General features: G+C 34.6%; 1 protein-coding gene across 6 annotated transcripts in view; it reads right to left on the bottom strand.

Annotated features, from left to right (window-relative positions):
- Window positions 1–24,445, bottom strand: part of nectin1b (nectin cell adhesion molecule 1b) — a 518,119-nt gene that overhangs the window by 69,335 nt on the left and 424,339 nt on the right. For all 6 annotated transcript variants that reach the window (XM_030152342.1, XM_030152343.1, XM_030152344.1 and 3 more), the window contains one exon: window positions 10,962–11,063. In XM_030152342.1, coding sequence (XP_030008202.1) covers window positions 10,962–11,063 — 102 coding nt within the window. The remainder of the gene's footprint in view (window positions 1–10,961; window positions 11,064–24,445) is intronic.

The following is a 24,445-nucleotide window of genomic DNA, read 5'->3' as shown; positions in this document are numbered from 1 at the left end:
CAAAAACAAATTAATTTTAGCAAAAAAAGTCTCAGTTTTGAATGTCTGGGGCGAAATTTGTGATGTTAAAATGGGGTCACGAGGCAAAAAAAAGTTGGAAACCACTGGATGAACTGATGTAAAAATAATTGCTCAATAAAAAAAATATTTGGCCAAAAAAAAGGGAAGCCTAGTGTGCGTTTCTGCCACAGATGCAGATTCTCAGCACTCAGTGGATATTTAAATATGTGGAATATTTGTCATGACCAGAGTGCAATCAGGGGGAAAATTACAGCCACATCGCATTGAAAATTGGCAGATAGTGTTTTGCCCCGAGAGAATCATCATTAGTAACACTCGACACTCGGCAGTCAATGCGTGTCTGCGGCAAATAGTGTTTTGAAAACCTCCGCGATACCCTATTCATCTTAAGAGCAGCCCTAAACTTTCATTTAAGTCGAGCGTTATCGGAGATAAGACATAAATCTGAGGAAAATCTACCCTCTGTGTCCAAGGATTATGAGAATTAAACATCCGCTTCCTTTGAGCATAGGACTGAAGTTGATGCTTTAATATCCTTGAATAACTGCAGGAAAATCAAAACCCATCCATGTAACAGAGTGATAGTAATTAAGTTATCCTCGCAAGTTTGGACCAACAAAAAAAAAAAGAGGCGTCGGTTTAAAAGAGCACAAAATAAACACAAAGCAGTGATTTTTAACAAGTAGTGTTGACAGGCTAATGTATGCAAGTCAAAGCGTTCAAGCACAAACACTATGGAACACCATTTTCCCCTTTCAGAGGACTGTTGAAAGGACTTGACATGGAGTTGTTTACATCCTTTTAAGTTCAAGATAAAGGCAGCTTTTACGAAAAATCAGCAACCAGCAATTAAGTGTTCCTCAGAAAAGAGCCAAGACACATATAAGAGTCGTCCGTATGCAATGGTTCAAAAATAGCATTAAAATACTTTCATTCATTCATTCATTCATCGTCTGAACCACTTTATCCTCACTAGGGTCGTGGGGGGTGCTACCTATGGGCAAAGGTTTGGTACTAAAATAATATCAGTAATCTTAACCCTATAATGCCCAATGTATCATATTTGACACCTGAGTTTTGAAGCCCTCCACATGATCAGTGTGATATTTTTTATTCTTGAAAAACCTGATGTATACAATTAGATACATGCAATACACAGATAATCCACCAGAGTCATTGTGCTGCAGATGGGTTAATGGAGTTAAAATTTTTAATCAGATTAATCATGATGATGGGTTAATCCACGTTAACACATTAATTTTGACAGCCTTAATTTTAATCCTATTTACATTCAAAATGAAGTTTATCATAATAATAATGATTTTAATAATGATTCAGCATCAAGTCGAAATAAGTGAAAATAAACTGAAGCATTTTCTGTCCTCTCTCTCTCTCTCTCTCTCTCTCTCTCTCTCTCTCTCTCTCTCTCTCTCTCACACACACACACACACACACACACACACACAGGTATGCAATGGTTCAAAAATAGCATTAAAATACTATCATTCATTTGTTCATTCATTCATTCGTTCATTCATTCTTTCATTCATTCATCTTCTGAACTGCTTTATCCTTTATCCCAGATTAATCATGATGATGGATTAATTTGCGTTAACGCGTTAATTTGGACAGCCCTAATTTTAATCCTACTTACATTCGAAATGAAGTTTATCATAATAATAATAATTTTAATAATGATTTAGCATCGAGTTGAAATATATAAAAATAAACTGAAGCATTTTCTATGCCATCTCTTTGACAATGTCTATCTATCTATGTAATTTATGGGTAAGAAACCAAATATGGTAGCTTCACTGACCTTGATTTTCTACATAACAATAAATTATTATTATTATTTTTTTTTTTTTTTACAAAACTTATAAAGTCTTGTTATGCCCTCCAATAACATACTATGGTTGAAATGTTGAATTTCAGAGTTTTTCCATGAGTGTCCTATAAAATGGTTAATTAAAAAAAAAAGCCTAAAACTTTACTTTCCTGGGTCTGAGGAGATTAATTCATTCGTCATAACTCAAAAAACTTAACTCTATCTATCTATCTATCTATCTGTCTGTCTGTCTGTCTGTCTGTCTGTCTGTCTGTCTGTCTGTCTATCTATCCATCTGTCTGTCTGTCTATCTATCCATCCATGTATGTATGCATGTATGTATTTTTAATTATTAACCTTTTTTATTTTAACTTACAAAATCACAACAAGAAACTACAAGTCACCAGAAATAAAAAAAAAAAAAAGAAAAAGCAAAAAACAAAAGGAAAAACCAAAACAAACAAAAACAATAGCCCCTCAGAAAAAAAACAAAAAGAAAAACCAAAACAAACAAACAAACAAACAAACAAAAAAAAACAATAGCCACGAGGGAAAAAAAACAAAAAACAACCTCATAGATAACAATAGATAAGAACCAAGACAATAGACAAAAATCATGAGAAAAAAACAAAGAAAGAAAAAGACAATAGACTAAATATACATATGTGTATATATATATACACACACACACACACACACACACACACACACACACACACGTTAGAAGACAAACAAAAAACAAAGACTGGACTGAAAAAAAAAAAACTAAAATAAATGTACAGTAGACAAATCAGATTAAAAAAGATGAAAGACAAAACCAAACAACGAAAGTACCGATATCTATCTATCTATCTATCTATCTATCTATCTATCTATCTATCTATCTATCTATCTATCTATCTATCTATCTATCTATCTATCTATCTATCTATAATTATTAATCATTTTTATTTTTACTTACAAAATCACAAGAAACTACAAGTCATCAGAAATAAAAAAAAAAATCTATGGGAAAATCCATGAAGACACTCATATGATCAGTCATGAATTAAATATTAAATCCAATGCATAAATACGTCCCGTTAAAGCTGCAGAAAGCTTACGTCGTGGTACCAAACACCTAACTCCACCCCTGCTCCTCCACAAACTGTCATCATGTACATAAGGAAGTGAAAACATGGCAGTTTTTAACACCGCACTTCAAACTGGTTGGATTGGAAAGTAATTAACACATACATTTCTTGATGGAACAAAAAACACTTTTACATCATACCGGCAAATGTAAAGTGTAAAATGGTTTGGTTTTGTTCATGTCGGATACTGAGTGTAACTTTTAGAATAATGAGCATTTTAATTTTAATTACCTGATGTGGATGTTAACACAGTATAAAACCCACGATAACATTTTTTACAGTTTTTGCACCTGCAGGGACGGCACACGCTTCCAACCATGACACTTACCTCATTAGTAAAACAGGTAATAACGCCAACATATAAAGATGATTAGGCCTGTTAGCTGTTGCAGTCGCATTTACCGCCGTGAGATACAGATGGAAGAATTATTTTGTTGGCCGTTCACACACACAACACAAAGGCTGATACATGCACACACATTGTCTAAAACAGGGATTCTCAAACTTTTTACAGTGGAGTACCCCCTGAAATATATGTATTTTTTTACGCCAAGTACCGCTAATTCTGAAAAAAAAAAAAAGGGCCAAAATTTGTTCCTGTGCCAAAGTTGTGTATTTTTATTTTCAAAACTTTGTAAACACACAACATATATTTAACATTGTACATTAAAAAAAAAAAAAAAAAAAAAAAAAAAAAAAGCTTTATATGTAAATTTTGTGTGCAAAATATAAACTGAAAAGTGCCCTTTTACAATGATAACAAAAATAAATGAAATGGTCATTAATGAATAAATGAACCTTTCATCAACCAAAAATAATGACTTAATTACTCAAATAAACTCATTTTAATAATATAAAATAGAGCTGTTCTTAAAATGTTACTAAAGTTTAGGGGGGGCTCATCTTGAATTTTTGAACTTTTTACAGTGGGGTACCCCTTGAAATATAGTTTTTAGCCAAGTACCTCCAACTCTCGTTTCAGTATTTTTGATTGGAAAAAAACTAGGCAAAATTTGTTCCTGTGCCAAAGGTGTGTGTCTTTATTTTCAAAACGCTGTAAACAAGTAACATATATTTAACTGTAACATATTAAAAATAACAAAAGTCTGTAAGTGAATTTTGTGTGCAAAATATAAACTGAGAAGCGTCCTATTTCATTGATAAGAAAAATAAATAAATTGGTCCTTAGTGAATAAATGAACCTTTCATCAACAAAAAATAATTACTTATCTACTCAGACAGTCATTTTGAATAATATAAAATAGAAATGTTCCTCAAGTGTTACCAAAGTTTGGGGAGGGACTCAACTTGATTTTTTGAACATTTTACAGTGGAGAACCCCCTGAAATAATTTTTTTGTTGTTGTTTTTCACTCAAGTACCCTCAATTCTCACTTTAGTATTTTTGACTGAAAAAATGGGACAAAGTTTATTCCTGTGCCAAATGTATCTGTTTTTATTTTCAAAACTTTGTAAACAAACAACATATATTTAACTGTAATATATGAACATAAAAATCTTCATAAGTACATTATGTGCAAAATATAAACTGAAAAGTGCCTTCACTGGTAAGAAAAATAAATGAATTGGTTGTTAGTGAATCAATAAACCTTTCATCAACAAAAAATATTTACTTAATTACTCAAATAAACTCATCTTGAATATTATAAAATAAAAGTGTTCTTAAAATGTTACCAAAGTTTGGGGGAGGGACTCATCTTCAATTTTTTAACTTTTTACAGTGGAGTACCCGCTGAATTTTTTAAATTTTTTTTTCCAAGTACCCCCACCTCTCACTTCTGCATTTTTGAATGATAAAAAATGGGGCAAAGTTTGTTCCTGTGCCAAAGGTGTCTTTTTTTATTTTCAAATCTTTGTAAATAAACAACATATATTTTAAAATGTTAACATTAAAAATCTTTATGAGTAAATTTTCTGCAAAATATAAACTGAAAAGTGCTTTTTTTGATTGTGTAAATAATTGAATTGGTCCTGAATTAATAAATCAACCGTTCATTAACAAAAGTATTTACTTAATGACTAAAATAAACTCGTCCTGAATAATATAAAAGAGATATGTACTCAAAATGTTACCAAAGCTTGAGGGAGGGGAGGGACTCATCTTAAATTTTTGAACTTTTTACAGTGGAGTACCCGCTGAAATTTCTTTTTTTTTTTTTCCAAGTACCCCAAATTCTCTCTTCAGTATTTTTGGTTGAAAAAATGGGACAAAGTTTGTTCCTGTGCCAAAGGTGTCTGTTTTTATTTTCAAAACTTTGAAAGCAAACAAAATATACTTTAAAATGTTAATATAAAAAATCTTTCTAAGTAAATTTTGTGCGAAAATAAACTGAAAAGTGCTTTCATTGATAACAAAAATAATTGAATTGGTCCTTAATGAATAAATGAACCTTTCATCAACAAAAAACATTACATAATTTCTAAATTAAACTCATCCTGACTAAAATAAAATGAAACTGTTCTTAAAATGTTACCGAAGCTTGGGGGGGGCTCATGTAGAATTTTTGAACTTTTTACGGTGAGGTGCCTTCTGAATTTTTCTTTTCTTTTTTTTTTGCCAAGTCCGCCCACCTCTCACTTCTGCATTTTTGATTGAAAAAATGGGGCAAAGTTTGTTCCTGTACCAAAGGTGTCTGTTTTTATTTTCAAAACTTCGTAAACAAACAATATATATATATTAAAATGTTAACATAAAAATCTTTATGCGTAAATTTTGTGCAAAATATAAACTGAAAAGTGCTTTCATTGACAAGAAAAATAATTGAAGTGGTTCTTAATGAATAAATGAACCTTTCATCGACAAAAAATATTGACTTAATTACTAAAATAAACTCATCCTGACTAAAATAAAATGAAAGTGTTCTTAAAATGTTACCAAAGCTTGGGGGTGGGGGTGGGGGGGGGCTCATGTAGAATTTTTGAACTTTTTACAGTGGAGAACCCCCTGAAATATTTTTTTTTTTTACCCAAGTACCCGCAATTTTCACTTCAGTATTTTTGCAAAAGTTTTTTCAAATATTGAAATGAACTAAAGTCAGGAGTGTCAGTTTTAACACATGAATGTCTTTATTGTGTTTTATATTTCACAGAGTTTTGGTTTCTGCAACTCAAAGCTGAGGTTCCAGCCAAAGCAAATAAAACAGTGAAGCATCTGCGCCACCGAGGGAGGCTTAGCGCTGTTAGCTCAGGCGTCTGAAAGGACCAACACGAGCCTTTATAGTCGACGGTTATCACTCAGGGGCCATGAAGCACCGCAGAGCATCCGAGCGCAATTCATCTGAACACTGTTGCCATGCAAACACACAAGTAATTATGGCGGATTAGAGGAAGTCGAGGGGAGGTGAGGTAGAGGGCAGCGCGAGTGGCGAGCGCGGGGGTCACCACGTTAAAATAGTTCCCGCGGAAAGAGTCGACCGAAGGCAGGTTTAGATCGGAAGGTGAGCGGTGCTGATGTAAATGATGAGATAAGCAGCTTAGTGGAGGCGCCCAGTAGATTAACTGGTCAGACTGTTGTGAAGACTCCAGTTCACGTTAACAGGAGACGAGAAGAGGCTGAGGCACAAAGAAGACCCTCAGTTTAACACTTATACAGTGCTTTAGCTTCAAAAACACTCATAAGAACATGGTTTTCACAAGATACAGGGATGAGGGTTATTAATTGTCATCATATGTTCACTGTTGTTTATGAATATATTTCTTTCTTTGAGTTATTTATTTATTTATTTACTTATTTGCCAGCACAACTAAGAAATGCATATACTGTAAAAAAAAAATCAAAAAACAAAAACGGTATTATTCCAGCAGCAGGGGTGCCAAAAAAATATTGTTAAATAACAAAAAATAACCATCTCATAAAAATACAGTAATTTTCCATATTTAAAATACAGTTTTTTGCCCTAAATTTACATGAGATTTTCCATATTTTTTGACTTTTTACTGTTTAATAAAGAATATTTTCATGTATTAAAACAATCAAATTACCTATAAAAAAAAATATATATATATATATATATATATATACAGTCTACTCTCGTTAAACCGCCCGCCGTTATACCGCCATTTCCGCTTATCGCCATCCGCCAGCCCAGTTCCATGCACAAACAACACTTATACCATTGATTTCCCGACCGTTATACCGCAAGCGGCGCGGCGCGGCACCTCCGAGGTGCGCCACCGTGGCACCTCCGAGGTGCGGCACCCAGTGTTGTCTTTTCCGTGGAAACCGGGTCGAAATGGCTCTTTGAGTGTTAAAGGTTGCCAATCCCTGCCGTACAACATAACAGAATCAAGATTTATTTAGAAACGTAATTAGAACGGGTTAACGAAGGCAGCATAGACATCATATAGTAAAGACATGCACATTATGGACGCAACCCGTTGTAACGCCATTTTCGCTATACCGCCAATTTGGCCGTGAACGGAAGTTGGCGGTATAACGAGAGTAGACTGTATATATATATATATATATATATATATATATATATAATTTTCAATGAGACTAGACAGACAGACAGACAGATAGATAGATAGACAGATAGATAGATAGACAGATAGATAGATAGATATCGGTACTTTTGTTGGTACTTTTGGTTTTGTCTTTTATCTTTTGTCTTCTAATGCATGTGTGTGTGTGTGTATACACGTATATGTATATTGTGTCTTTTTTCTTTTTTTTTCTCTTGAGATTTTTGTCTATTGTCTTGGTTCTTGTCTATTGTCATCTATCAGTTTTTTCCTTTTTTTTCCCTCGTGGCTATTGTCTTTTTTGTTTGTTTTGGTTTTTGCATATTGTTTTATTTGTTTTTTTTTTTCTGGTGACTTGTAGTTTCTTGTTGTTCTGATTTCGAAAGTAAAACTAAAAATGATTCATTATAAATAAATAAATAAATAAATAATCCAAGAAGTTTGTACCAAAAATAAATAAATAAATAAATAAATAAATACAAGAAGAACACATGAAAGGTGACAGGAACATGTATTTTAGAACATTAGACCAACATAAGCACTGATCCAGACCCCTGTCCACATCCACATGACCCCTTTGAACATCATTCCTTACATTAGTACCATTACTTCATGGTACCTAACAAAGCAGGTCCACTCACTGTTCATGCAGAGGTGGACCTTACAGACCCTGGAGACCACATTGGACCTCAGATTGTTGACTCACTGGAACTGCTGCTGTCACTGTCTTGTAATGTATGCAGAAATGACCAAAAGACACTTGCCCAATAAAGGGTTAAATAATTGTCTTGATTGGAAACAGCTAAATGCAACAGTTTTTTTTTTGTTTTTTTTCTTCAGATTTATATTTAATTTTTTTATGGAATATCCTTTAAGGTGGACAGCATTTATTTATTTTTTTAAGTAAAGCTGCCGGGTCACAAGAGGTTTAAGCATTGGATAAGTGTAATACCACTAACAGCCACTAGATGCAGCTCTAAAAAAACTCAGATAGTCGTTCTTCAGAGACATTCTGGGCTGGCTCATTTTATTTTTACACCTTAATTAATCCTCAAGCAGTCCTCCCTTTCATTTAATTAGCTCTCAGGTCGAATATAGCACATCGATGTAAGGCCATATCAGGTGTTGATTGACAGGTGTGATTGATAGCTTGCCGAGTTGGACTTTCTGGAAACCTATATTTTTTTCCCCCTGACAGACAGTTAGCTCGACTGTAATTACACTTCACAGGTTGCACTAAGAAGAATTCAAAACCATGATATTATACATTGGTCGATGAAGTTCAACACTTTAAAGAGTCATTAAGTTAGCATTTAGCATTAGCGCCCTCATGACTCCCTTAACCCTTTAACTGCCTGTTTGACCATATGGTTGAGTTACTCATCAGGTTCCTCTTAGTGGGGTAGTTAAAGGGTTAAAGGTGCCTCTGACCCTTCAAACTCCAGTAGTCCCACCCCTTGTGTTCAAATATGGGCACTTCTAGCTCCAAAAACAGCTTGCTGAGTTGGACTTTCTGATGTTTTTTTTCCCTGACAGATAGCTAGCTCAACTGAAATTATCGTTAATAAATCACACTAACAAGAATTCAAATCCATGATGTTATACAATAATTGATGAAGTTCAACACTTTAAAGAGTCAGTAAGTTAGCATTTAGCATTAGCGCTGATTTCCTGATTCCCTCAAAGGTGCCTCTGACCCTTCACACTCTGGTCGTCCCGCCCCTTGTGTCCAAATATGGGCACTTCTCACTCCAAAAAGCCAAAATGACAACAAACAAATTGACTTCAAAACAGTAGATCAGAAAATAATGGGAAAAGTCATGGTTCCATTGTTTGGTTTTTATGCATTTTTAAGGTTTCTGAACTAGTTCCAGAGCAGCAGCACCACTAGAACTTAGGCTGACCTTATGTCAGGGGTCCGGGGGGGGGGGGTTATTAGATGAACTTACACACTGTAATCAACAAAAGATCAGAGGTCTAGACGGTCTGATCCAAACTTCAGTACATGAACATGATGTCAAAGCAGAAGGTGGAGGAGGAGACTAATAATTATCTCCTTGAACCATCATATAATACGACAAAGTTTAAAGCTATCCTGTACAATCTGGCATTTTTACATTTTTCTTTTGTAATCTTAAAATGCTCCTAATAAGCATGTGACAAACTAAGATGTAAAAGAAATCCACCAGGTTTTGAAACTCAAAAATGTTTAATTCTCAAATGTTTCTGATAAAAGTCTGACCAATCATTTTATTTGGTCTGAATAAAATGACTGGCCGAGCTTCCTGTCTGTCATCAGTTACCGCGTCCAGTGTCAGTTGCCTACCGAACTATCCAAGGAAACAAATATGAATCTGAAGCTAAAACCTGAAATAATCATAAAACCACAGTAGTTCTGTTGAATTACTTGGCTTTGTTTTCCCAAGTATTGCCACAGCTTTATACGGAAGAAGATTAGGGCCACTGGGGAAAAAAAAAAAAAAAAATTAAGGTCCAATTTATATTTTTTAATTGTTATTCTGAGAAAAAAGTCAGAATCCTAAGATTAAAGTCAGAATTCTGAGATAAAAGTTAGAATTCTGAGAAAAAAAGGCAGAATTCAGACTTTTTTCCCCAGAATTTTGACTTTAATCTCAGAACAATAATAAATAAAATATTTAAAAGTCAGAATTCTGAGAAAAAAAGTCAGAATTATGAGATTAAAGTTAGAATTCTAAGATTAAAATCAGAATTCTGAGGAAAAAAATGTCAAAATTCAGACTTTTATCCCCCCCAGAATTCTGACTTTAAACTCGGAAAAATAATTTTAAAAATATTTAAAACAGTCAGAATTCTGAGAAAAAAAGACAGAATTTTGACTTTAATCTCAGAATTCTGACTTTTTTTTTCTCAGAAATCTGAACGTTTTAAACTTTTTTTTTATTGTTCTGAGCTTAGTCAGAATTTTAAAACTGAAGTCAGAATTCTGGGGGAAAAAAAGTCAGAATTCAGACTTCTTTCCCCAGAATTCTGATTTTAATGTCAGAACAATAAAAAAATTTTTAAAACAGAATTCTGAGTCAGAATTCTGAGGAAAAAAAAGTCAGAACTCTGTCTTTTTTCTCAGAATTCTGACTTTTTTCTCAGAATAATAAGAAAAAAAAAAAATTTTTTTTTCCAGTGGCCCTAACCCTCTTCCTTAGCTTCACCTATGAACATTTACAAACATCTCATGGTGTAATGATGTGGAAAAGCACAACGGTTTTTGGAGGGTCAATGATTTGAACCAATTCCGAACCAGCAGTGGTTGAAAAGCAGCCAATGATATTACGGAAAACATTACGTTTCATTTTCAGGTCTAATCCATCCAAACATACTCACACATAAAGTACAAAGTTCACCTTTTCACACCAGCTTTTACCACAGGCCCACAGCACAGCAGCAGCGACGGCGGCAGCGGCTGTGGATATGACGGCTTCGTACCTCCACCAACCCGTGCATGGCGTCACTACTCACCGGTTTATCAGTGAAGGGGGTCGACTCAGAGGGCGCCATGTCGTAATAAGGAGGCTGAAGAGGAAGCTTCTGCATTTCCTCCTCCTTGTCGAGATGAACCACCTACAGGAAACACCAAGAGCTCAGCAAGCCATGCCCATAATGAGCTCAAACACTCAGAAAACCAGGCGGGTCAGCCAGAAACACTGGATCTGCAACCCTCGCCAAGGTTAACTCTGCAATTAACCAGCGCTGAAAACAAGCACTCAGGCTGCACACACACCTCAGTTTGGAGCCATAACACTTCAGCAGAATGTGAAATTGTTTGCTTTCGTGTGTTTCGCTGATAATGAGCAGAATCGAGATGAAAAGTTTCACAAGAAATGCAGTTTGATAATGTGAACTTAACCTGCTGTTCTGAACTCTATAGCTTATGAATGCATCAAATTAATAATATGAAATTAATCACATAACACACTAAAGGTATGATGCAAACTTTTGAAACCGGATGTGCGAAGAGAAAACTTTAACAGATTCCATCGCAGCCACTAACAGGATATGAACACACCTGCAGGGAATTACTTTGCATACATGGAAGTTGCATGTTATTAAAAACAGATATCCTGCAGATTAATTAGAGCTTGGAAACCATGTGGTCAATATATGGATGAAGCTCCATGTGCAGAATACTGCATACTATGAATAAAAAAAAACATACAGCAATGGGAAAAAAGTCTTGGGCTACCTTTAGGTTTGATGTTTTTCAGGGTTGAAATCATCATACATATTTATTTATCATCCTCTTTTCCCCACATACAAGAAAATACAGGAAATATGTGCACAGTAGGGTTGGGAATCTTAGTTGTAAGGCTGATGCAATACGCATCTCGATACAGCATCTCCGATCCGATATCAGTCCCTCCAGGATTTCGCGGGATTTTTATTTTTATTTTTCCGGCCTAAAATGCCTGATTTTGCGGCAGCTTTTCCAAAAAATTGCAGTGAAAGTTGCAATGATTTGAGGTTTCTCTTATTAAAGTCACAGGAACATGGGCATTTGCAAATTACCTAGAACAGTCTTTTTTGAGTTTTTAGCCTTAAAAAGCACCAGGAAGAAATGATTTTAAACAAAACAGGCTCTTTTTTAATTCATTCATTTATTTATTTGTTTTGAGAAGAAGAAAAAATTACACATTTTTTGTGTACATGGAACTAATATCAGAGCAAATACATTAAAAAAGACGATTAAGACAAAATAACAATTGCCATGTATACTAGTAATAACAAAATAAATTCAATATGTACTGCTGAAAAAGGAGTGGGAAGAAGAAAACTGATTAAATCCCACCCCCATCGCACATTTATACAACACAACACATGACTTTTGCTTCCTTAATGATACAGTAGTATATTTAGAGTTAGGGTTAGATGGGTTACATGCACACACACACACACACACACACACACACACACACACACACACACACACACACACACACACAATACACAGAAAGGAAAGCATGCCTCCACAGGTTCTTTCTTCTTCTCTTCTATTGCCTTATAGAGTAGATCTGTGCTAACCTTGACCCTTTCAGCTCCTGTTCTTGTTCTGGATCCAACAGCCTCTGTCATTGGGACTTGTCTCGTCTTTCCTCTTCCAGTTTCAGCCGTTCTCCTGTATGTTTTGCGGCTGAAAAGTGTCTGTGGAGCGGCCACTTTCGTTCGTGTTCTACCACAATATTGCAGGCAGTGCAGAATAGTATACTTTCGCTTTTGTGTAACACATCTGGAAACTGACTTGCACGAACTTTGGCAGTGATATTTGTCAGTAAATGTGAGTGTTTTGAATCGCATGTGTCTTCATCTTCTCAACCGTCAACAAGGAAGTGAGCGTGATGACGTACATGTCACGTAGACAGGGGTGGGCGAAAGGGGGCTAAGGTGATTAGTCAAATTTGCAGAAAATTCACGATGATTGGACAAAATTGCAGCGCTGCGCAGAATTTGCGATGATTGGTTGAATTTGCATTAATAGTTGGCGATCGCAACATCACGAATTCCTGGGTGGACTGCGATATATTATAGATATGTGTGTGGCACCTCACGATGCGATAAGATGCGATTCACACCTAAATCATGATACAGAGCAATTAAGCACATTCTGATTCAACACATTTGTTCTGGAAAAAAAAATATGCAGTGCAATTCAATGAGTTTGATCACTTATTTATCAAATAAAAACATGACTTTTCACAAAGTGTCTTTAGTTCAGTTTCAGAGCATGTGCCTCACATACAGTCAGTGAAAAAGTTTGGACTTTGTTTCCAAAGTCGTTTCTCTACATGTTTCTAACACTCAACTTCTTGCTCCCTCACCGATTCAATTTGTAATGTAATGTCTTTGTAATGTAGGGAAAACAGAAAAAGGTTCTGTCGCTTTAAGAGACACCTGCACAAGGTATTCTGGGATGCACTGTTTGATATGTATGTAACAGTTTAAGGAAGTATCTCCGGTTTGTCCAGCAGTATTCAATACAGTTGATCTAGTAAAAAAGTAGACGTTCAGAAACCACATGTGGTCACTTCCTTTTATGTCTGTCACATTCACATACAGACAGTACAGTATTCATCCGTGGCGGTCGAGCCACAATGCATATGAGCGCAGCTCAGACTGTCGTGTGCAGTGTACACATTCGCAAATCCACGGCGCACATTAACGTGGGTCTGAAGAAAAGAAAAACTTTACCCAAATAAATAGGAACACTTTTAAATGCAAGTCAAAATATATTCTATTGAACGGATCAAATTTTATCGAAACAAACATTCAATAACCAATGCATCGCGATATCATTCCAAACTTTTCATTCACTCGCAGCTTCTCTATCAGTGCACTGGGATCGTGCACACGCGTGTCGGCATATTGATACATATCAGATAATCTTCCCATCCCTAGTGCACAGCTTTAATCCATAAAGACCCAAACATCCACCATCAACCAAAACCATCTCCTGATATAATGTGTTTAATACCCGTTGATCCACTAATTCAATCAATACATGTAAATAATTGGTGTAAAATACAGTTTCCAAGCATAGCATTTACAGTTTATGTAGACCAGTGTTTAATGTTTGAAAATGCAGAATTCCATTTTTTAAAAAAAAGCAAAATATCACTTCTTTAAGTACTTAAAATGTCGCAAATTAATACGAGACATTGCCGTTAAACTCCAGTAAGACCTGCATCTAAAATTCATGATATACTGGACGATTAACAGAGCTTAAAGGTGACATTGTGGTAAGTCCTTGACGGAATTTCTTCAGTGAATATGTATATGTCGCTGCAGAACTGAACCTGTTTCAGTGTTGATGAATACATAAATTAAATTACCCCGTGCGCTGTGTAATCCAGAGAGACATATTCATGCAGTGAATGCCTCAAACGGCTTAAAGAAAGTACAGTTTTGGGGGAAATATAGTTAAGAAATGGGGGAGTTACATGTTGGACTGCATTAGAAAACAGATGAAGGACTTACTTCAAACACCATGAAATACCAGAGACACCATTTCTACAGCCTAAGCCTCTTTTGTTTAGCGGCATACCTAGAAAAATATGTCATACTATGCTTAGCCCCTAGCTGTTAGAAATACTACCAGTGGTACATTTAAGTGCCCTCTTTATAAGCTAAAGCAGGGGGGTCAAACATGTGGTCCGGGGGCCAAATCCGGCCCACCAAAGGGTCCAGTCCGAGCCCTTGGGATGACTGTGAAATGCTAAAATTAGACTAAGATATGAACAATCATTTGAGTTCAGGTTCCACATACAAACCAATTCTGTGTATTGCACGGATCACTGTTATTTATTTAAGTTGGGACTAGATGAAAATTCCGGCATATTTACATGTTTATACTGAAATGGAATGTGTAAATGTGTTCATTAATGTGCACTTTCCAACCGAAATAAAGGTACATATATACAATTCAATTTCAAGAGGCTCAAATTGGTCAAATACGACCATAATATCCAATAAATACTCACATGTACATTTTTTCTCTTTGTAAATGTAAACATTTTTATGTATTTACACTGAAACAAAGTATAATTTGGCAAAAAAAAATGTGAATAACCTGAACAAATGTGAACAACGTGACATGTCTTAAGAGAAGTAAGTCCAATTTTAACAATATTATGCCTGTTATTAAATGTTTTATGTATTTGTACACTGGAAAAAAATCAAAATCTTACCAAGTGTATTTTTCTCATTTCTAGTCCAAATATCTCATTGCATGTCTTAAAATAAGACACAATCACCTAAAGAGTAACTTTTCAGTGAGATATAAGAACTGATTTTTAGACAATAGATCTGGAAAATCTTATTTCTAGAAATCTCACCAAGATAATTTTCACTTGTTCCACTGGCAGATTTTTTTTGCTTGAATTAAGCAAAAAAAAAACTTGAATTAAGCAAAAAAATACACTTGGCGAGATTTTTATTTTTTTCCACTGTCGATCCACTGTTATCTGTAAGTTATAATGCACATGTGTAAATGATAAACTGAAGCATAATATTGTTAAAATTACTCTTTGTTTTTTCAGTTTGTTCATGTTATTCACATTGGTTTAAAGGACAGTTTATAGATGTAAATATTTTCATAGTGTTTTTTTTTTTTTTTTTTTTTTTAAACTCTAAAACCCCAAAGTGGGGTATGTATACCCCAGGGGTACTTGGAAGAAGCCCAGAGGGTCCTTGAATTTTTTGGGAAAATACATTAAATAAGTCATCATGTACTGAATACAAAATAAATAATGAGAATTACTGCTGAAATATAAAACACAATAATTGTTTTATTGTCAATCATCTTGTTTAAGCTTTAGTAACATTTTAAGAACATTTTTATTTTATATTATTAAAAATTAGTTTATTTGAGTAGAAAAGTAATTATTTTTTGTTCATTTATTAATTAATGACCAATTTATTTATTTTTATTCGTGAAAGAGGGCACTCTTCAGTTTATATTTTGCACAAAATTTACTTTAACCTTTCATGCATGACGTCCACATTTGTGAACACAATTTAAGTTCACTTCTCAAAGGGTTCTAAAGGTAATATTCTCCAAACCACATGGGGACAGTCTTTATAGACCCTAAGCAATATAATGAAAAAAAGTATTATCTTAGTTGTAGAATGTGGACTGCTCTGTGATCTCATAAAGTTAACCGCCCAAGACCCAACTATGGGTTTTCTGTCCACGTTTGCAGACAAGAGTTTCACAACTTTGTACAAAAAACCAAACAAAAAACCAAACGTTCCACCGCAAAGAACATTCCATAAAATTTAAAAAAAAAAAAGAATGCATGTGAGAAAAAAACTGTTGGATTATGATGTTTCCAATATAGGCAAATATTTAATTTTAAAAAGTCAAAACTTGTACTTTCCTGGATCTCAGGGGGTAAAATATTTTCTTATTAAAACCATATATATATATATATATATATATATATGCTTTCAACTTTAGCCTGTTTTTGAGAAATAAAAGCAATCTACAAAAATCTAGATACTTTTTTCATAATTCATGCATGAAAGGGTGTATGAAATTTGTGCATGAAATGTGTTTTATTTATACATATATATATATATATATATATATATATATATATATATATATATATATATATGTATAAAAAAGTTAAGTATATGTTGTTCATTTCCTTTTTTTTTTTTTTTTTTTTTTTTTTTTTTTACACAGGAATAAATTTTGCCTATTTTTCTTCAATCGAAAATGCTGAAGTGAGAGTTGGGGGTACTTGGCTAAAAACGTACATTTTCAGGAGTTCTCCACTGTAAAAGGTTTGAGAACCACTGCTCTAAAACACAGAGAAAAGTTTGGAGTTGACATTATTAATATATTATTATGTTTTTTTACTGGTCTGACCCACTTCAGATCATATTAGTCTGAATGTGGCCCCTGATCTAAAGGATCTGCCGTTAGGATTTCAGTTTAATATAGTCACATAGTTTGGTTCTCAGCAGCTTGTTGGTTTTCCGTTTGCCTACACTGTGCTAGTAATTGATCCATCAAACCGAGTCATAGCCACAAATGCGGAGTTTGAAGGCCCTGACATGAAGCTGGGGGTTTCTAAAGTGCTAGCCTGGCTCACTAATATGTTTTCTAATGACAGCTGAACACTCACAAAACCTTTACTAAACACTTGTCAGACCTGCGCTTTGCAAAAACTGAAAGAAATTAAAGCGAATGAAGGACATGAAATGTGTCCAAAACAATTAAGATTGAAAATTGATCGATATGACGGTCGTACAATATATTCTGAACAATGCGTTTCCCTGAGTTACTGCTGCGATGCTCATTTTTCTTGGATCAAAAGACCGAGTAATGCCTATTTTTCCTACGCTCAGAAATGCCAGACAATATGGGCTGCACCGTGTTGAGTGCAAGGCTTTCCATTCAGATTATATCAAAGGGTGAAGAATTTAATGGCTGAGTGGTGCGCTGGTGAGCTGAGCACCAGCCTTCATATGCAATTATGTGGAAGAAGTGTTTGTCTGGAGCATAAAGACATCAGGCTCCTGGATGTTTGTCTCTGTTTTGGCTCTCCGAGTCCATCTCGCAGCAAAATTTGCAGACCGTTGATGTGTGATGTACCGAGCGCAGATGTTGATTCTTTGGCCGCGTTGCCAGTTTTGCTCTGTGCATTGGGCAATGATGAAACCACAAGGCTGCCAATTTCTCCAGGCCACTCAAGTCACCTAGCAACCTATTTGCAAATAATGGTGAAATATCCCACATTAGGCTGAATATGGACACATTTTGTGTTACTCAAAGTTTTGACTGGGGAACTGCGTGGCCCCGTGTTTGGACAATGCAAACTCTACACAAACTGGCGTTCATTCAGGAACAGATGGTTTGAACGCTTCTGGAAGTAAAAAGATAATAGAATCAAGTTGGGAAGTCGTCCATGGAGTTTATTTTAATGGCTCAAAATGTAATACAATGTGGTATTTCTGTGTACCAGTGTGTGTACATGAAGTTTGTATTGGAGCTAATTGTTTGTCGACCCCATTTCTAAGCCATTTTTTGTACATATATAAATCCTGTATTTTTTTCCTGCTTTACTAGTGTATTCTGTTTTTTTTTGTTTTTAATCAGTTTTTTTTTTTTTTTTTTTTTTACTTATTTTCATTGTGCATCTTCAGAGGTAAAATACAAACAAAAAGAGAAAGAAATTCAAATTTAGTGTATTCTATTTATATTACTTATTACCCCACCCCATATAAAGTTAAAATTTTTTATGATTTTTTTAGTCCCCCCCCATTTACTTATAAGGAGATAAAATTTCAAATGTCTGTTGCAGCAAAACTATTGGTTGAATTCATACCAAATTTGGTTTATAAATTGTGAGTGACCCAGAATAGATGTCATTACATTTTGGCAAGAGTAGGCCAAAGTTAAAATTTTTTAGGAATTTTTTAAATCTTTTTTTTCCCCATTTACTTTTAACGGGCAAAAAATTTCAAATGTCTGTAGCAGCAAAACTATTGGTTGAATTCATACCAAATTTGGTTTATAGACTGCCAGTGACCCAGAATAGATGTGATTATATTTTGGGAAAAGTAGGTCAAAGTAGAAATTTTTAATGAATTTTTAAAATCTTTTTTTTTTCCCTCCCATTTATTTATAATGGGCGAAATGTCAAATGTCTATAAAAGCATCAATTTTGTTTCTATTTACTTCAATCTTGGCATATATATGGAAACAATTGATATGCTGACATCAGCACATGCATAGACATGATGACATCAGCTGGATGTCAAAATACGCCACAATATGTGCAAGGGGCGGGGCTTGTTGTGCCTGGAACCACTTGTTGCCTCTATCTCTTCACTCTTACTTTCTTGCTAGTGTTGCTTCAGGAGTGTTTTTATCTGCAACTAAGCTATTGTGACCAAGTAATTTCCCTTGTGGATTAATGAAGTTTGTCTAAGGCTACGTTCAGACAGCAGCTCTTAATGCACAATTCAGATTTTTTTGGGTGAAATCCGATTTTTTTGTGTTCTCGTTCATATTACACATTAAATGCGACTTATATCAGTTTTGAGTATGAACTGAATGCGACCCTGAAGTGACTCGCATGTGCAAAAGAGGTCCTGACGTAAAACGTGACCACGCAGGAATGCACTGTGTTTAGGGAAGTAACACTCCTGGGACGCAGAATTGTGACATTTGTTGCATTTCAATGACAAAGTTTGGATAAATGCGACCTGGCCGTTCAGACTGAAGTCGCATTGCAAAATATCCGATACATATCGGATTTAGGACCAAAAATTCTCTTACCTTAGTACCTCTAGATGTCAAGTCCCTTCTGTCTTGTCTATATATGTTTGTGTGTCTGTATGTTTTGTGTATGTTGTGTGTATTCTTGTAGGTTATGTATGCATTTTTATTTTTTTTGTGTGTAATTAACCTTACTTTTTCTTACTTTTCCTTTATTATCTTTATACTGTCACTGTATTCTTTCATTTCTCATGACACGTTCTTATATCTTGGGCTCACTGTTGGTATTCTTGCACTGAGAATCCATTCCAGTAATATTGTATAACCTGAAATACCTCTGATTTAATTTGTTAAATGAAAATGAAAATAAAAACTTGATAGCAAAAAAAAAAAAAAAAAATTTAGGACCAAAAATTAACTGACAATAGAAGGAAACAGTCTTGGTAGGTGGTAGGAACCTACTCAGTAGCTAATGTTTGCTAACCTAGCAAGGTGTTGTTCCCTATGCTAATGTTATCCATTAACAAGCACTCTGTTAAAAAACTTTAAATAACTTTTTTTTTTTCTTCCTCTTGTGTTCTTGTCTATATCAAACTGACTACCATTAGAAGAAACATTCTTGGAGGTATGACCTCGTTCATTCAGTAGCTGATGTTCGCTAACGTCGCCAACATAGCTGTTAGCCTGCTCTCAGTGCTAATGTCTGCTATTAACAAGTACTCAGTTTTGGAGTTGAAATAACTTTTGTATTCTTGTGCTGTCGTCTATATCCACCTGTTGCTGTTAAAAGACCCCTACATGTGCAATTCAAGGTACAGAGCGGGAACATTATGACTATGTTCATATAGCACGGATCACGCAGTGCTTTTTACCTTGTCAAGTCAGATCGTTATTCCCATGAATTACATACAGATGTAACAGTTTTCTTCTTGACCTCAGTCTGAACAGTCAAAAAAGAATTCAAGCAATTATTTTGTCACTATAAATGCAGAGACACAATACATCTGCACCATAGGGAGTCCCTTCCATGCTGTAGAGGAGACCAAATGCAAAATATACATGAGTGTAGCACTAAAACGAATCTAAAACATCATGTGTAATAGTATGAAGTGACAGGACCTTTTGACTGCACACTGAACATTAGGTTTCATAAGGTTCTGAATGCAGATGTACTTGTAATGGAGTATTTTCAGTGTATGTATTAGTATTCTTACTGATGAGAGCAGTTGGAACTCCACTGATTTTCAGATGCAGCTCAATTAAAACTATGTCCAGTTCATTTTGGAGACTGACATTAGCCACATCTTAAGAAATAAAGCGAACAAACAAACAAAGAAACAATATCTGACAACTAAACTATTGACAGTGAGCGTAGTTTAACCCATAAAGACCCAAACATCCACCATCGACCAAAAGTATCTCCTGATCTAAACTGTTTAATACCTGTTGATCCATTAATTCAATCAATACATGTAAATAATTGGTATAAAATAGTTTGTCATCTTTTCATGGTCATCAGATATGACCCATTTGGACGTTCAGAGGCTCCGTAGTTACCGTGGAAACACCTCATCTTCTACAACATTGATTCACCAGTAAAACCCATGAAGTTTAATCAATGACAGTGGATGGAGACGCTTGGTTTATGTTCCGTTAATGATAGATTTGACTGAAAAAGTCCCTTTTTCTGCACCTTTCTTTGCTTTTGATGCAATAACCCTCAACTTTCATCTTAGCTTTAATGAACATCTACATGATAGGTGAATTAAATATTGGAAAATACCTGATTTATACAGATAAAATACAAAATACAGAGGATAACATTATATACAATAAATAGTGATGAGTCACTTAACCCATAAAGACCCAAATATACACCACTGTCCAAGAGCATCTACTGATCTAAACTGTTGATCCACTAATTCTATCAATACATGTAAATAATTGGTGTAAAATACAGTTTGTCGTCTTTTCATGGTCGTCAGATATGACCCATTTGGACGTTCAGAGGCTCCATAGTTACCGTGGAAACACTGTCATCTTCTACTACATTGATTCCCCTGTAAAACCCATGGAGTTGGATCAATGACAGTGGATGGAAATGCTTGGTTTAAGTTCAGTTAATGATAGATTATACTGAAAAAGTCACTTTTTCTGCAGATTTCGTGGCTTTTGATGCAGTAACCCTCAACTTTCATCTGAGCTTCAATAAAGGTCAACATGATCAGTGAATTGCATATGAGAAAATACCAGATTTATACTGATAAAATACAAAATACAGAGGATAATATTATAAAAAAATGGTGATAAATCACTTATGAAAGGTTACATATGGTTGAAAATTTCATCTGGGAACTGACAAAAAAGTAGCGCTGGGTCTTTATGAGTTAAGTCAGTGATTCACAAACTTTTTACAGTGGAGTACCCCCTGAAATACAGTATATATATATATATATATATATATATATATATATATATATATATATATATATATATATATATATATATATATATATATATATATATTTTTTTTTTTTTTTTTTTTTTTTTTTTTTTTTTTTTTTGCAAAGTACCCCCAACTGTCACTTCAGCATTTCTTTGTGAACAAACAACATATATTTAACAGTAATATATTACAATAAAATAATACAAATTCAAGTACTTTTTGTGTCCAATATATAAACTGAAAAGTGCCCTCTTTCATTGATAAGAAAAATAAATTATTTAATACATAAATTGGTCATTAATATCATTAATTAATAAATGAACCTATAATCAACAAAAAATAATCACTTATCTACTCAAGTAAACTCATTTTAATAATATAAAATACAAATGTTCTTAAAATATGACCAAAGGTTAGACATTGATTGACAATAAAACTATTACATGTATGTATTTATTGTCTTTCATATTTCAGCATTAATTCTTATTATTTATTTTGTATTAGGTTCATGATAACTTATTTAATGTATTTTTCAAACAAATTTTCAAGTATCCTCTGGGCTTCTTCCAAGTACCCCTCAGGGTACACGTACCCCACTTTGGGAACCCCTGAGTCAAGTCATTCCTCTCAGTTTTATGATTTAAATTTGTCTTGCAGGTAGTTTCTTAAGAAAAAATAGAGCCTGTTTGCTTTGGTCAAATTGCAGTAACTTCCGTCTTTGAAACAGTTAATGACTAAATGCTGAAGTTGCAGCTTTCATCACCATCATCTGCAACTGAGCTATTGTGACCAAGTAATCTCCCTTGTGGAAAAATAAAGTTTGTCTAAGGCTACGTTCAGACAGCAGCTCTTAATGCACAGTTCAGATTTTTTTGGGTGAAATCCAATTTTTTGTGTTCTCGTTCATATTACACATTAAATGCGACTTATATCAGTTTTGAGTATGAACTGAATGCGACCCTGAAGTGACTCGCATGTGCAAAAGAGGTCCTGACGTAAAACGTGACCACGTAGGAATGCACTGTGTTTAGGGAAGTAACACTCCTGGGACGCAGAATTGTGACATTTGTTGCATTTCAATGACAAAGTTTGGATAAATGCGACCTGGCTGTTCAGACTGAAGTCGCATTGCAAAATATCCGATACATATCGGATTTAGGACCAAAAATTCTCTTACCTTAGTACCTCTAGATGTCAAGTCCCTTCTGTCTTGTCTATATATGTTTGTGTGTCTGTATGTTTTGTGTATGTTGTGTGTATTCTTGTAGGTTATGTATGCATTTTTATTTTTGTGTGTGTAATTAACCTTACTTTTTCTTACTTTTCCTTTATTATCTTTATACTGTCACTGTATTCTTTCATTTCTCATGACACGTTCTTATATCTTGGGCTCACTGTTGGTATTCTTGCACTGAGAATCCATTCCAGTAATATTGTATAACCTGAAATACCTCTGATTTAATTTGTTAAATGAAAATGAAAATAAAAACTTGATAGCAAAAAAAAAAAAAAAAATTTAGGACCAAAAATTAACTGACAATAGAAGGAAACAGTCTTGGTAGGTGGTAGGAACCTACTCAGTAGCTAATGTTTGCTAACCTAGCAAGGTGTTGTTCCCTATGCTAATGTTATCCATTAACAAGCACTCTGTTAAAAAACTTTAAATAACTTTTTTTCTTTCTTCCTCTTGTGTTCTTGTCTATATCAAACTGACTACCATTAGAAGAAACATTCTTGGAGGTATGACCCCGTTCATTCAGTAGCTGATGTTCGCTAACGTCGCCAACATAGCTGTTAGCCTGCTCTCAGTGCTAATGTCTGCTATTAACAAGTACTCAGTTTTGGAGTTGAAATAACTTTTGTATTCTTGTGCTGTCGTCTATATCCACCTGTTGCTGTTAAAAGACCCCTACATGTGCAATTCAAGGTACAGAGCGGGAACATTATGACTATGTTCATATAGCACGGATCACGCAGTGCTTTTTACCTTGTCAAGTCAGATCGTTATTCCCATGAATTACATACAGATGTAACAGTTTTCTTCTTGACCTCAGTCTGAACAGTCAAAAAAGAATTCAAGCAATTATTTTGTCACTATAAATGCAGAGACACAATACATCTGCACCATAGGGAGTCCCTTCCATGCTGTAGAGGAGATCAAATGCAAAATATACATGAATGTAGCACTAAAACGAATCTAAAACATCATGTGTAATAGTATGAAGTGACAGGACCTTTTGACTGCACACTGAACATTAGGTTTCATAAGGTTCTGAACGCAGATGTACTTGTAATGGAGTATTTTCAGTGTATGTATTAGTATTCTTACTGATGAGAGCAGTTGGAACTCCACTGATTTTCAGATGCAGCTCAATTAAAACTATGTCCAGTTCATTTTGGAGACTGACATTAGCCACATCTTAAGAAATAAAGCGAACAAACAAACAAAGAAACAATATCTGACAACTAAACTATTGACAGTGAGCGTAGTTTAACCCATAAAGACCCAAACATCCACCATCGACCAAAAGTATCTCCTGATCTAAACTGTTTAATACCTGTTGATCCATTAATTCAATCAATACATGTAAATAATTGGTATAAAATAGTTTGTCATCTTTTCATGGTCATCAGATATGACCCATTTGGACGTTCAGAGGCTCCGTAGTTACCGTGGAAACACCTCATCTTCTACAACATTGATTCACCAGTAAAACCCATGAAGTTTAATCAATGACAGTGGATGGAGACGCTTGGTTTATGTTCCGTTAA

Source organism: Sphaeramia orbicularis, chromosome 13 (genome assembly GCF_902148855.1).
Source record: "Sphaeramia orbicularis chromosome 13, fSphaOr1.1, whole genome shotgun sequence".
In the NCBI taxonomy this organism is placed as follows: domain Eukaryota; kingdom Metazoa; phylum Chordata; class Actinopteri; order Kurtiformes; family Apogonidae; genus Sphaeramia; species Sphaeramia orbicularis.
Note: the sequence above shows the minus strand (reverse complement) of the source record. Positions and strands in the feature narration are given on the sequence as shown.